Genomic DNA, 12,921 nt, shown 5'->3' with positions numbered 1-12,921 from the left:
TGGGGGAACCCCAAAAACCCCAGGGCAATCCCTTAGGGACGACTCCCAATAAAGGGGGATTGGAGCCCAAAATCCGCCTGGGTTTGGGTTTTTGGGGGTTCTGGGTTTGGGGTTCTGGGTTTGGGGTTCTGGGTTTTGGGGTGTTCTGGATTGGGGAGGGGGAGATTTGGGGGGTTTGGAGTGAATTTGGGGTGGGGGAACCCCCAAAAAACCCCAAGGGAACCCCAAAAACCGGGGTGGGAATCCCAGCGTCAATAAAGGGAGATTTGAACCCAAAAATTGGGTCTGGGGTCTTCATTTTTGGGGTTTGGGGTTCTGGATTTGGGGTTTTGGGGTGTTCTGGATTGGGGAGGGGGAGATTTGGGGGGTTCGGGGTGAATTTGGGGTTGGGGAGATGTGGAGAGCTTTGTGGATAATTGGCTAGCTGAGAAAGGCCACTTTGATGTGATACCGTTGGATAAAGTTCGGGGAAACAAGCTGGGGATTAAGTAGTCAGTGTCCAATCACTGACAAGGGTCATGGTGACCTTGCTGCAACATGAAGATGGGGGAGAGAATCTTTTGCCAGAAAAATGAAGATAGCCTAGGTAGAATAGCCACAGGAACGTAAACATAGAAACAAAATAATCATTAGAGCATAGAAGTGTGGTTGATTCATGTGTGTTTTAACCAATAATGAGCTCAGCTTTGCAATATGTATAAGCTTCATTAACACCAATATAAATATGTGTGAGCTATCAATAAACTTGGAGATTTGTTGATCACGCATATTGTGTGCTGCAATTCTTCCGCCGTTCACGACCAATGGTGACCCCGACAGATTGCCGGTTGCCATGGTCGATCAGTGTAGGAGTTCGGGTCCTACCGCAGCCAAGGACGGCAAAAGCACCACTGAAAAAGGGAAGGTGCAGCCAAGGACCGGACTCAAGAGCCGGAGCGCACCCCTGGCCTGTTCCGCAGAGCAGCGCAGGTACCTGCGGCCGTCCCCACCTGGGCCGGGCCTGCTGGCACTGCCCGGCCGAGCCCCGCGCTTGGAGCAGGCCATGGAATGTCCCTCTCTTCCCGCCCTTCCTTCTGCTGCAGGCACTGCGGTGGCTCCTGCGTCTTGGCCGCACAAAGACCGGCGGCACCGGCACCAAGGGCACGGCCCAGCCCGACCCCAGGCCCGGCGAGCTGCGGGCAGAGGCTGCTGCCAGCTCAGCATCCTCGGAGCTCGCAGCAGCCTCTGAGCAGGACACGGCCCAGGGCAGGGCGGAGGCTGACACGGCCCTGACTGAGGGCACGGCCACCACCCACACCCAGGCTCAGGGCGTGCCAGAGACTCAGGCCATGCCCGCACTGACCGGGACTCCTGCAGCCACTCTGGAGCTTTTCCAGAAGGGAGCTGCTTCTCCACAGCAGGTAAGCAGCCTGGGGCCAGGGCTGAAGGCCTCCCAGGATCACGTGGCCCCTCAAGCTACGTCCGCTGGACCCCCTCAGCCTTTGAGGCCATCACAGTGGGCTGGGAAGGCAAGCACTTCTTGGGGCAAGCTGGGCAAGTTGCTCCCTTGGACAGCACTCCAAGTCTTCCCCATGGCGCCTCCTCCAGGTGTTAGCCAGGGTCAGGGACATTCTCCAGAGACTGGCGTCCTGTGTCACCGTGGACGCCAGGCTGCAAATGGAGATTCTGAGCCTGACGGAGGAACACCCTGCTCAAGTGGTGATGAGCCTCCTGTGCTGTGCCCCAAGGTGTGACAGGTACGGGGCACAACTGCCTCGAGAGCTCGGTGCTCCCTGGCCCGTAGGGCCCCTGGCCCTGTCCAGCCTGTCCAGCGGGCTCTGCCAGACAGGTGGAGAGCTGCGGGAGCCTCGGGCCCCTCTGTTTCCTGAGCCTCTGCCATGCTCCCTCCTGCCCCTCAGGGCACCGGGGCTCTGTCCCCCGGCCCCACGCAGCCGCACGGGGCACGGTGCTGACGCACAGCTCTGCTCCCACAGAGCCGCCGCGCTGATGTGGAGAGCCATGGGCACGTCGGGAGTGGCCGCCCAGGAGGTGCTTCCAGCGCTGCTCTCTGCCATGGAGGAGCAGCCGCCCTACGGCAGCTTCTCCTGCGGGGACAACAAGGCTGTCTTTGCCCTGGCTGTGAGTTTCTGGAGCTGGCCTTTGCTCGCCCTCCCGGTCGCCTCCCCAGCAGCTCTCCCTGCTCTCCCCAGCCTGCAGCTCCCTGCCTGGGCTCAAAGCCGGCCTAGGGGCTGCAAGCCGGGTGCTTCATGGACACCCTGGCACTGAGCGCTGCCTTGGGCTGCTTTGTCTCTTGCAGGCCACTCTGGTGCTGTGGAGGATTGCCCCCATGTCTGAGTGGCACTATGCCATTCTGCTTCATTCTCCCCAACTGTTCGTGGCTCTGTTCTTGCAAATTGTCACTGCCACAGAGCAGATGCCAGGGGACATTGAGACCTGGAGCTTCTGGAGGGCGTGCCAGGAGGAACACGGCCTTCCTTGCCACCCCAACAGGTGCCAGTCGCCCCGTCCTTCCCATGTCCTTGTGACCAGGGCCAGCGCTCACAGAGTGACCTGGCCTTTGCTCGGCACGCAGGTTTGCAGCACAGACCATGAAGGCTCTGCTCTCCCGCCTGGGCTTTGGCAAGAATCTGTTGGCTTTGGAGCAAAAGCAGCTCTGGGACACCCTGCTCTGTGCCAACAGCCAGCACTATGCAGTGGGTCTGCTGGCCAGGTGAGATCCCTTACTCCTGCCACCACTGCCAGCGTTTGTGCCCCCTGCCCAGAGTGCCCCACACAGTCCCCGGGGTTGTCAGCGAGAGGGCCTTGTCAGCAAGGGAGGGCCGAGAAGACTGGAAAAGGCTGGGAGAGGAGGATGCCCAGGAGCAGCTGCCTCCCAAGGGGCCCATGTGCCCTTGCAGAGTGCTGGGGAAAGATCAGCCCTCTGTGAGTCAGAGAGAGGTTTGCCCGCCTGGCTCAGGGCCTTGGTGCCTTTTTCCCCTGGCAGGGAGATGCGCCGTGGCTTGAGCCCCTTGTGTCCCTACATGGCCTCGCACCTGCTCAGCCTGCTCATGGGGAAGCAGCCCCGCTGGCATCTGCCTGCCCTGGCGTTCCTTGTGGAGGTGAGCCGGGTGTGCAGCGCTGCCTGGCTGAGCTGCCTCCCAGCTCTCTGCCCTCTGGGAGCCGCAGCCGCCTGGGACGCTGCCCACGCCCTGTGCTGCTGCTGCTGCTGCTGCTGGTGCTGGTGCTGGTGCTGCTGCTGCTGCTGCCTGGGCCCAGCCCTGTGCGGCTCCGGGCTCCTGCCGGCCGGCTCCCCCGTCACTGGCCTGTGCCTTTCAGCTCCTCGAGTGCCTGGACTTGAGCAAACACGGTCCCAGTGCCCTGCTGGTGGTATCCAGGCACCTGCCCAGCCAGTGCAGGGACAGGCTGCGCCTGGTGCTCAGAGGCCTCGTGGTGCTCAGCAAGGAGCCCTCGCTGGTGAGAAGGGGGCAGTGGCTGAAGCCCCGCTGGCAGCATGGGACTGGGCAATGCAGACCTCTGGGCTTGGCTGGCCTTTGGCAGCAGAGGCAGCTGCTCCCAGCTCTCCTGCCTCCCGCCTCAGCTGCCCCAGTGCCCCAAGCAGCTGTTGGTGCTGCGGCCGTTCACGGCTTCACAGCACAGCCTGGTCTTGCACACAGGGAGAAGGAATACGTGGCCTCTATCAACACCTGGTGCAGCAGCTGGATGATCCAGATGCAGAGGTGGTCTGGATGAGCCTCTGTGTGCTCACACATATGCTCCAGGACAAAGACCTCCTGCTACCCTTCACTGCCCTGAAGCTGGCTGAGCCCCTCCTGCCACACTTTGAGAACATAAGGCTCTGTGCCCCAGCCAAGGGCACTGGATGCTACCTGGAAACTTTGTGCCCTGTGCAGTTCTGGGCCTTTGCCCCAATGGGCCTGGAGTAGTTGGTGCTTAGGACTTTTCCTTTCCTTCCAGGACAACAGCCACGTGCAGCTGCTCTCCATTCAGCTCTTCTGCAAGGTGATGGAGCTGGTAGTGGAAGAGGGGGAAGAGCTTCTCACAACAGTCGTGAACCAGAGCCTGCTCCCTCTATTCTTGCGCTGGCACGATGAGAACCTGCAGGTGGCCAAGGTGAGGTTTTCTGTGACGCTGCCGCATCCCTGGCAGGGGGCTCGGCCGCCTCCTGCCCCGGCGCCTGGCGGGCTCCAGCCTCCCCTGGCTGTGACCCGGGTCCCGCGCCCTGGGCTCTGGTGCCACCTGCGGCTCTCTGCCGCTCTCCAGGCCTCCGGCCAAGCCCTGCTTTGTGCGGCACGCTTCCTGAGGAGGAGGGACCTGGAGGAGCTGCTGACGAAGGAGCGGCGGACGAAGTTCGCCGAGAGCCTGGTAAGGCCAGCCCGGGAGCCCGAGCCCTGCCCCCGGTGCTCGGTGCGGGGCGCTGGCAGCTGTGGCCCTGCCCGGCGCCGCAGCCGGGCCCGCCAGCCTGCGCCGCCCCCGCTGCTCCCTGCCCCGGGCCGTGCGGGCCGGCTCGGCCGCTGCTGGGCGCAGGGAGCGCCCGGCCGAGGGGCAGAGCCCGTGCCGAGCCTTCCCTGCCGGCGCTCCCCGCAGCTGCTGCAGGACGAGAGCCGAGCGGCCGAGCACCTGCGCTGGGCCCTGCCCCGCCTGCGGAGCCCACAGAGGCCCCTGCGAGAGGCGGCCATCAGGTTCATCGGTGAGCCCCGAGCCCGGCGCCCCTCCCTGCCCCCGGCCCGGCTGCTGCCCCGGCTACAGCGGGAGCCGCGCCCGGGCCGCTGCAGCCCCGGCCGCCCTCGGCGCTGCCGCCGCCCTCCCGCAGCCGAGCCCTCGGGCGGCAGCGTGCGGCAGGGGCCGGCAGGAGCCCTGCCCGGGCCGGAGGGCGTGCGGCCGCAGGGCTGGCAGCGCCCGTGCCGGGCAGCTGCGCCGCCTGGCGCCGCCACGGTCTCTGTCTTGCCAGGGCTCGCCGGAGTGCTCATGATGGGGCAGAAGGAGGAGCTCCAGGTCCTCACTGAGGGTGAGTCAGGGCAGCCGCGTGGCAGCGAGCACCGCCGGGGGCAGGTGCACATCCCGGCCCCGCAGCTACAATCCGTGCCCGGGCTGCGGAGGGCTCTGCTCCCCGTGCGGACCAGGGGCGGCGGGGGCAGAGCCCAGAGAGCTGTCAGGGAAACGTGGGCGATCCGTGGCCAGCACCTTCCGGCCCAAGCCCTTGTCTCCCGCTCCCTCCTGGCCATGGCAAGAGCCGGCTGGGATGGCCCTGGCAGGAGGCTTTCCTTGGATTCCCTCAACCTGGCCTCTGACCGTGCCTCTGTTCCTCTCTCTTCCAGCTCTTCAAGCCCTGAAGGAAGATGAGAGCCCATCGTGCATGAGCAAACTGCTTCAGATGACCTTTGAAAGAAGATCTGCAGGACTTTGTTGGTCTGCTGGATCAGATGTACCGACGTCCATCGGCGATTTCCAGTGCCCATTGAAGATGGGAGCATCTGCAAAGCAGGATGGACCAGCTGGAGCTCCAGGCACAGCTCTGGCTGCTCAGAGCTGAGCCCGTGGCAAGCTCCAGGAGCTCCTGCCATCTCTCTCCCTGTTGGCAGCTGCCTCCCTGCAGCCCTCAGGCCCTGCCCATCCCCTTTTCTGCCTCCCAGCTCAGCCCTCCCCTTCGCTTTGCCTTAATAAACTGTTTGAGTTTTTCACTTGAGCCGCGTCTCCGTGGAGCTGAAGCGACGCAAAACCAGAGGCCGGGGAGGCGCAGGGCCCTGCTGCCGTTCCCCTGCGCGCTGCGTTCTGGGCACGGACAGAGAGGAGCAAGGGCAGCTCAGGCTGCAGAGGTCCCTGTGCCGCTGCTCCAGGGGCCATTCCCAGCCAATCAGAGCGTTTGTCGCTGATGGCTCTCAGTGCCCAGGAGCGGAATTTGGGGCGGGGGGCGGTGACCCCGGCGATGGGGATGGGGCGTGCGGGGGCAGCTGGGGCCGCACTGGTGGCACTGGGGGCGCTGGGAGCCCCCCCGGCCGCGGGGGGAGCGGGGGGCGCGGGGAGAAGGGGGGCGGGGGGGCCTCAAATTCAACCAAAGGGGGGTCGGGACCCCCAAAGGGAGCAGGAGGGGCCTGGAACCCCCAAAACCAAGCACGGGGGAGGGGATTGGGGACTGGGGGAACGATGGGGAAGGGGCGGGAGAGCAGCGGGAAAGAGGGGGATGGGACCCCCAAACAGGATCAAACCAACTTGATGTGGCCACCTTCAGACGGGGATGGCAGCCAAAGGCAGCCAATGGTAGCCAAAGCTTTTTCCCAGGCTGTGCAATCCCAGTCCCTATAATCTCAACCCAGTTCATCCCAGTCTCGATCATCCTGATCTGTATGGCCCCATTCCATAGAGTCCCAGCCCATATTTGATCCCAGTCCAGTTGATCCCAGTCTGTGTGGTCCTGATCCATATGGTCCCAGCCTGTGCAGCCCAAATCCAAAGGATCCCAGCCCATATTTGATCCCAGCCCATATTTGATCCCAGCCCATATTTGATCCCAGTCTGTGGGGTCCTGCACACACTCCCAGGGTTTGGAATTCCAGTTCCCAGCCAGGAAAAAATGTTCCTGCCCTTGAACTTCCTTCCTATCCTCTCAACAAAATACAATAAAATTATAAACAAAGATATAATATTGAAATTAAATAAATTAAAATATAAATGAAATATAAAAATCTCAACTCTTCTTTACAATACTCCAACAATGATTCAACCCAAACCAACAACTATTACTATAATATTACCAATGCATATAAATAAACAAATTATAAATCAAGAAATACCTTTTGAAAGTTTTAACTCAATAACCAATATACTTCAGATAAAAAATATCTAAAAAACTAACATACAATCTAACACACCTTAGTTAAAAATTCATATTACAAATATACTAAACACAAAACCAAACACCACTATAATTTCTCAAACATTTTAACCAAAAAATTAAACTTTAATTATATCGTTAAGTACTCTTAAAAAATTAAAATTATTTTTAAACATTTAATTGTGTGGGGTGGTTTTATTTGGATATTAGTTTTTGGATTGTTTGCGTTAGATGATTTAAAAAAGGAATTGAATCAGCTGAGAAGGTGGCACTCTGCAAACAGAACTGACTGAAAATGAACGGGACAGAAATCAGTAACTCTGAAAGTTTTATTTGCTATCAAATACATCCCACACACCCAGTCCCACACAATCCCCATCCCATTGCTCCAAACTGAGATCCCACTTCTCCCAGTCTTCTCCTAACTCTATTTCACCCTGGCAGCTGTGGAATTGAGTGAGTTTGGCCTGAGACTGAGTTTTTCTGAGGAGGGAACAAGCAATCTGAGGTGGAATTGAGCCTTTTGGGGTTAAAATTCAGTTATTTTCAGTGGGATTTGAATGGTTTTGAGGTGACAGATCGATCACTCCTGACCCATTGTTGTTGGGTCAAGTGAGAGCTGCTGGAGAAGCTCTTCCCACACTGGGGACGCTTGTAAGGCCTCTCCCCAGTGTGGATCTTTTGGTGGCAGATCAGCTGGGAATGGTGGCAGAAGCTCTTCCCACACTCCCCACACTCATGGGGCCGTTCCCCATCATGGATCCTCTGGTGCCCATCAGGTCACAGCTACGCCTGAAGCTCTTCCCACACGGAACACTCATAGGGCTTCTGACCGTGTGGATCCTTTGGTGCTTGATCAGGCTGGAGCTCTCTCTGAAGCTCTTCCCACACTGCCCACACTCGCAGGGCCGTTCCCCAGTGTGGGTCCTCTGGTGCCTGATCAGGTGGCAGTTCCTCCTGAAGCTCTTCCCACACTCCACGCATGTGTGGGGCTTCTCTCCATCATGGAGCTGCTCATGGAGCACCAGCTCCGAGCTCTGGCTCCATCTCCGGCCGCCTTCCCGGCCCAGGCTGCCTCTTTCCCCCTCACATCCCCGCCATCTGCGTTTGCAGCCCCTCCTCGTGCGGCATCTCCGGGGCTTTTCCTCCTCGTTGGCTTCCTGCGCCGTGGAGCCGCTCAAAACGGCCTCTGCCACCAGGTTCTGCCGCGGGCATTTGTCCTCCCTGCTCTCCATGCTCAGCTCCTGCTCTGGGCGAGGAAGGACAAGGACAGCATGGGATTTGCCTCCGTGCCACAGGCAAGGGCAACGAGATCCCCCCAGGGCTATGCTGCAGCCGGGGGCCCTGCTGGGCTGGGAGACGGAGCAGCACAGAGGGGAAAGGGGCACTGACTTCCTCCTCACCTGCCTCAGTGTCCCAGGGCATTTTCCTCTTCCTCACAGCCTCCCAGGGGTTGGGAATGGGAAATCCCAGTTTGCAGAAAACAAGGGATGAGCACATTGAGTTTGAAGTTCCCTCTGCCCGAGTCCATCTCTACAAGTCACCGGCCACCTGGACTCCATAAAAACCTCCCAAACACCAAGATTCAGCCCTGAAAAAGCCTCCCAGGAGTTTCCTGTCCCTGGTCCCTCCCCTCTGGTGTCCAGGGTTCCACCCTGTCCCAGCTGCTGCGGTCACGCATGGATTGGGGATCCCCCTTCTCCTGGGTGCCCCCCCTGCCCAGGCTGCTGGCAGTGCCAGCAATGCCAAAAGCTCCCCCCTCTTGGCTCTCCCCATTTCGGGATGCCGGGGCTGTTTGGGCTCCCGGGCTCCCTTCTCCCCTCATTCTCTGCTCTGGGCTGCAGCGGCTCCAAGGAGTCCCCCCTGCCCCTCTCCAGGCTCTTGAGGCTCCCGCCAATGGCGGCGCTCCCCCCTCTCTGGCCTCCCCACTTTGGCCTCCTGGGGCACACAGGGCTCTGCTCCTCCAGGCTGCCTCTGCCGGCAGCCGCCACCGCCACCCCCCGATGTCCCCCCGAGGGGCCTTTTCCGCTCAGCCTTGGACGTCTTCATTCTCCAAACATCCCCCCAAAAACCCAACCCAGGGACCCCCCGGGATATCCGGGCCGGGCTCCCCCTCCCCGCTCACCGGAGCCATGGGGGGGGCGATGATCCCACAGGTGGGGGCTGTGAATTCAGGCAGGGATCGAGACCGCGTGGTTCGTACAGCTCAGCCTTGATCCGCCTTTGTCCCTCCTCTTCCTCCGCCTCCTCCTCTGTCTTATCTCCGCCTCCTTCTTCTCCTCCCCCCTAACCCCGCCTCCTTCACTGCTCTTTCTCCTCCCGCTCCTCCTCTCCATCCCCCCTCCTCCTCCTCCCCTGTCTTATCCCCACCTCCTTCTCCTCTTCCATCCCGCCCCTTCCATCCCTTCTCCCCCTCCTCCCCCTTAACCCTGCCTCCTCCTCCCACTCCATCCCTACCCTTCCCTCCCTCCTCCTCCTCCCCCAGCAGCAGCCACACCCTCGGTGCCCCGTTCCCGCAGCCCTCGCAGCCCGCGGCAGCAGCGGCGATGGAGCCGGGCCAGGTCGGCATGGGCAGCGCGGGGCTCTCGGCTGCTCCCAGCCGCTGCGGGCGGGGGGAACCCGGCCCGGGCCAAAGGAGAGGCAAACTGGGCAAACTGGGGGCTGCACATCCAAACTGGGCCTTGCTGGGGACCCTGCCTGGCCCCTGCCAGCCCATGGGGCTCCTCTCGGCACATCCGCCAGGGGGGAACGCACACAGGCCTGGGGGATCCCAGCAGTGGCAGCACTGCCAGGGACTGGGCTGCACTGGGATCGTACTGGGAGTGACTGGGGCTGTGCTGGCTTTGTACTGACATCATGCTGGGATTGTACTGGGACTCTACTGGGTTTGTACCGCCATTATATTGGCATCATACTGCTGTATCAGGGCAGACTGTGATTGCACCTAGGGACACTGGGATCATACTGGGATCATACTGGGAGTGAGTAGGAGCCTGTGGGGGGCACTTGAGACCATGTTAGGGACAAATGGGATTTACTGGGATGGTGCTGAGTGTTCCTGGGAGTCGCTGTGAGGAACTGGGGACATGCTAGGAGCAACTGGGAGGAACTGGAACTGAATGGGTGCATGCTGGGGGTGATTGGAAACTGCTGGGATTATACTGGGATGAACTGGGACCATGCTGGAGGTGACTGGGATCATTCTGGCAGTGAGTGCCACTACACTGAGGCTGACTGGGAGTGCTTGGGAGCAAATGGGATCATACTGGATGAACTGGAAAGATGCTGGAGGGAACTGGGCTACACTGGGAGATACTGGGGGAGACTTGAAGGAAAGTCAGCGTGAAAGAGAGCAACTGGAACCATGTGGAGCAAAACTGGTTTATTCTGGCAGTAACTGGGAGCACACTGGGGCCATATTTGGATCATACTGGGAGGGACTGGACTAATACTGGGAGGATCTGAGAGTGACTGGGAGCACACCCTGCACATCATCCCCCAGACTGGGCCTGACTGGGAGCAACTGGGAGCACGCTGGCAGCAAATGGCATCATACTGGGACTGACTGGGCTGATCTAGGAAGCAACTGGAACCACGCTGGAGGCAGCTGGGACCATACTGGGAGAGACTGGAAGCAACTGGGTTTATACTGGGACCACCCTGGGAGGGCTGGCATGGGACTGGGATCAAACTGGAGCTTACTGGGATCATATTGGGGTTGAAAGGGAGTGACTGGGATCCCACTTTGGGCTACTGGGAGCAGCTGAGGGAAACTGGGATGATGCTGCAAGCAAACTGGAGGAACGGGGAAGGACTGGTTGTCTGCTGGAGGCAACTGGGATATACTGGGCATGACTGGGGGATAACTAACACCTCACTGGGGCCACTGGAAAACGTGGGCACCCTGTTACCTTTTGGGATCCCCCTGAAATACCTTTCCCCTTGCATCAGCCTGGTGCATATTCATAGACCCTCATGCATATCCATAAACTACTTTACATATTCCAGGAATGATTTTACATGGCCCCTCCCTGGGTCTGCCTTTTCAGAGCATGTGTGTTTCTTGGCTGTGGTTTTGGCTCCTTGTCTTTATCACCTCCAGGTTTTGGGCCTTGCTGCACTCTGCCTTCAGACGGGGAGTGCTGATAGCTGGCAGATCTGTACAGGTGTCCTCATCCTGTGTGCATTGGATGTTATCCTATCCAAGCAGGCAGTTTAACACAAGCAGCTATTTCACTGAGCTTAATTAACGACAGAAATAAAAACTATATCTTTAGAACAAAGTTACTTTAACACCACACATATAAAATCCATTTTAATATTTGCAAAAAGCCAATATTATGATATTTATCTATAACAGGGTGAAGGAGCCCTGGCCCAGGCTCTGGCCCTGGGGGACACGGGGACGCTGCCGGGGGGTCCCTGTCCCCCTGTGCCACCCCCAGGGCCCCGGCCCCCGTCCCCGTGTCAGGCTCTGGGGTCGATCTCGTGGAACATCCTCTGGGGGAGGCTGCGGGGCCAGGGGCGGGGGGACCCAGGGGGACAGGGGACCCTGCTGTGCACGAGCAGGGTTGGACTGCCCTGGGGGGAGCTGTGAGGGGGCCGGGGCAGAGTGACCTCCCCAGTGACCTCACACAGCCCCTGTGATGTCACACAACCGCTGTGATGTCACAATGCTCCTGTGCTGTCACACTGCCCCTGTGATGTCACTCAGCCACTGTGATGTCACAATGCTTCCTGTGATGTCACACAGCCATCTCTGTGATGTCACACCATCACTCTGTTATGTCACACAACCTCCATATGATGTCATTCAGCTGCTATGTGATGTCTCACAGCAGATTTGTGATGTCACTGTCACCCTGTGATGTCACAGCCTTCTCTGTTCACATCACACAGCTGCTCTGTGACTCTATGTCACAACCCACATTGTGATGTCACACAGCCGCCTTCTGTGATGTCACAGCTAGCTCTGTGATGTCACAACCCCCTCAGTGCTGTCACACAGCCCACTCTGTGCTGTCACACAGCCCCTTGCTGCCATCCCAGCTGCTCTGTGGCTCTGGGACACAGCCCCAGAGGTGCTGCTGTGACACAGCCCCCGCGGGGACATCCCACAGCCCCGGCCAGTGCTGAGCCCCTGTGAGCTCTGTCTGTGCCCTGCTCGTGTCCCTGAGGGGCCCTGGCAGTGCCCCAGCCCTGCTGGGCTGTGCACAGGAGCTGCTCCTGGCCAGAGCTGTCTCTCTGCAGCTCTGCTGCCCTTGCCAGGAGCTGCCTCTGGGCCAGGAGCCCGGCCCAGCTCAGCAGCACAGACACAGCACAAGGACTTTAATCACCCTCTGGGCCTTTGCTGCTCTTTGCATCACACCCAGTCCCTCAGGGTGGGCTCAAAGACTTCTCAAGAGCTCCAAGTGAGATTGAAATACTGAAGTTTCTTGTACTTTAAAGAGATCCCTGTGAGGGACAGGACTGAGAAAGAGTACCCAGGTTCCAGGGAGAGCAGAACACTGGAGGCTCTGATGGCAGCTGGGGACAAACAAGGCAAAGGTGTCTCTGGTGCTGAGCAAACCTGGATTTGTTTCAGGAATGCAAAGGGCCAAGGCCTGAGCCCCAGGGCCTGGCCAGGCAGATCCTGTCCCTCCCTCCTCGCTCAGGGCTCTTCCCGGGATGGGCCCTGGCATGTGGGGATGGGCAATGCCAAGGGCAGGAGCGTGGGGCAGCCCCTGCCAGGCTGCTGAGCAGGGACAAGGAGGTCATGAGGCCCCAGGCCTGCAAGGGTCACTTGTCCCCTCCTGGCTCAGGCCCAGGCCCAGCAGCCATGGCCAAAGCGCTGCCCAGGTTGGCTCTGTCAGGGCTGTCTTGCAGCTGCTGCCCATCCCTGTGCCCTGTGCAGCCCAGGCTGTCCCACGGTGTCCCTGCCCCGGCCTCTGTCCCTGCAGGCTCTCGGCATCCCCCGGCTGCCCCACCTGGCTGGGCCCTTCCTTTGCTGACAGCTCTGCCTCCTGCCTGCCCCTGCCTGCCCACACAAAGCCTGGGGCTGCTCCAGGCTCCTGCTGGGGACGTGCTGCACCACAGCCCTGCCCTGACAGGGA

At 60.0% G+C, this 12,921-nt stretch overlaps 2 protein-coding genes and 1 long non-coding RNA gene across 3 annotated transcripts in view; 1 reads left to right on the top strand and 2 right to left on the bottom strand.

Annotated features, from left to right (window-relative positions):
• The window catches only part of LOC139603915 (zinc finger protein 239-like), a 169,557-nt gene that overhangs the window by 143,245 nt on the left and 13,391 nt on the right, over nt 1-12,921 (bottom strand). The window lies entirely within an intron of this gene.
• On the top strand, nt 804-3,923 carry LOC139603942 (maestro heat-like repeat-containing protein family member 7). The gene is made up of 9 exons (XM_071454943.1): nt 804-845; nt 1,083-1,400; nt 1,588-1,736; nt 1,974-2,118; nt 2,297-2,490; nt 2,573-2,710; nt 2,984-3,098; nt 3,316-3,453; nt 3,654-3,923. Exons 1-9 carry the CDS (start codon nt 804-806, stop codon nt 3,921-3,923), a joined length of 1,509 nt encoding a protein of 502 aa, XP_071311044.1.
• Nucleotides 6,935-8,751, bottom strand: LOC139603926 (uncharacterized). The gene is made up of 2 exons (XR_011683858.1): nt 8,233-8,751; nt 6,935-8,078 (listed from the first exon to the last, which is right to left on the bottom strand). It is a non-coding gene; the product is annotated as an uncharacterized lncRNA (long non-coding RNA).

This window comes from Agelaius tricolor, unplaced genomic scaffold (assembly GCF_023055355.1).
Source record: "Agelaius tricolor isolate 1412-34295 unplaced genomic scaffold, bAgeTri1.0.p SCAF_42, whole genome shotgun sequence".
In the NCBI taxonomy this organism is placed as follows: Eukaryota; Metazoa; Chordata; class Aves; order Passeriformes; family Icteridae; genus Agelaius; species Agelaius tricolor.
Note: the sequence above shows the minus strand (reverse complement) of the source record. Positions and strands in the feature narration are given on the sequence as shown.

Bases quoted from the DNA above. Each gene is read 5' to 3' on its own strand.
- LOC139603942 (XM_071454943.1), top strand. From the start codon at position 804: ATGGTGACCCCGACAGATTGCCGGTTGCCATGGTCGATCAGT. The intron at 846-1,082 runs GTAGGAGTTCGG...CTTCTGCTGCAG, and splicing joins GGTTGCCATGGTCGATCAGT to GCACTGCGGTGGCTCCTGCG. The intron at 2,491-2,572 runs GTGCCAGTCGCC...CTCGGCACGCAG, and splicing joins CTTCCTTGCCACCCCAACAG to GTTTGCAGCACAGACCATGA.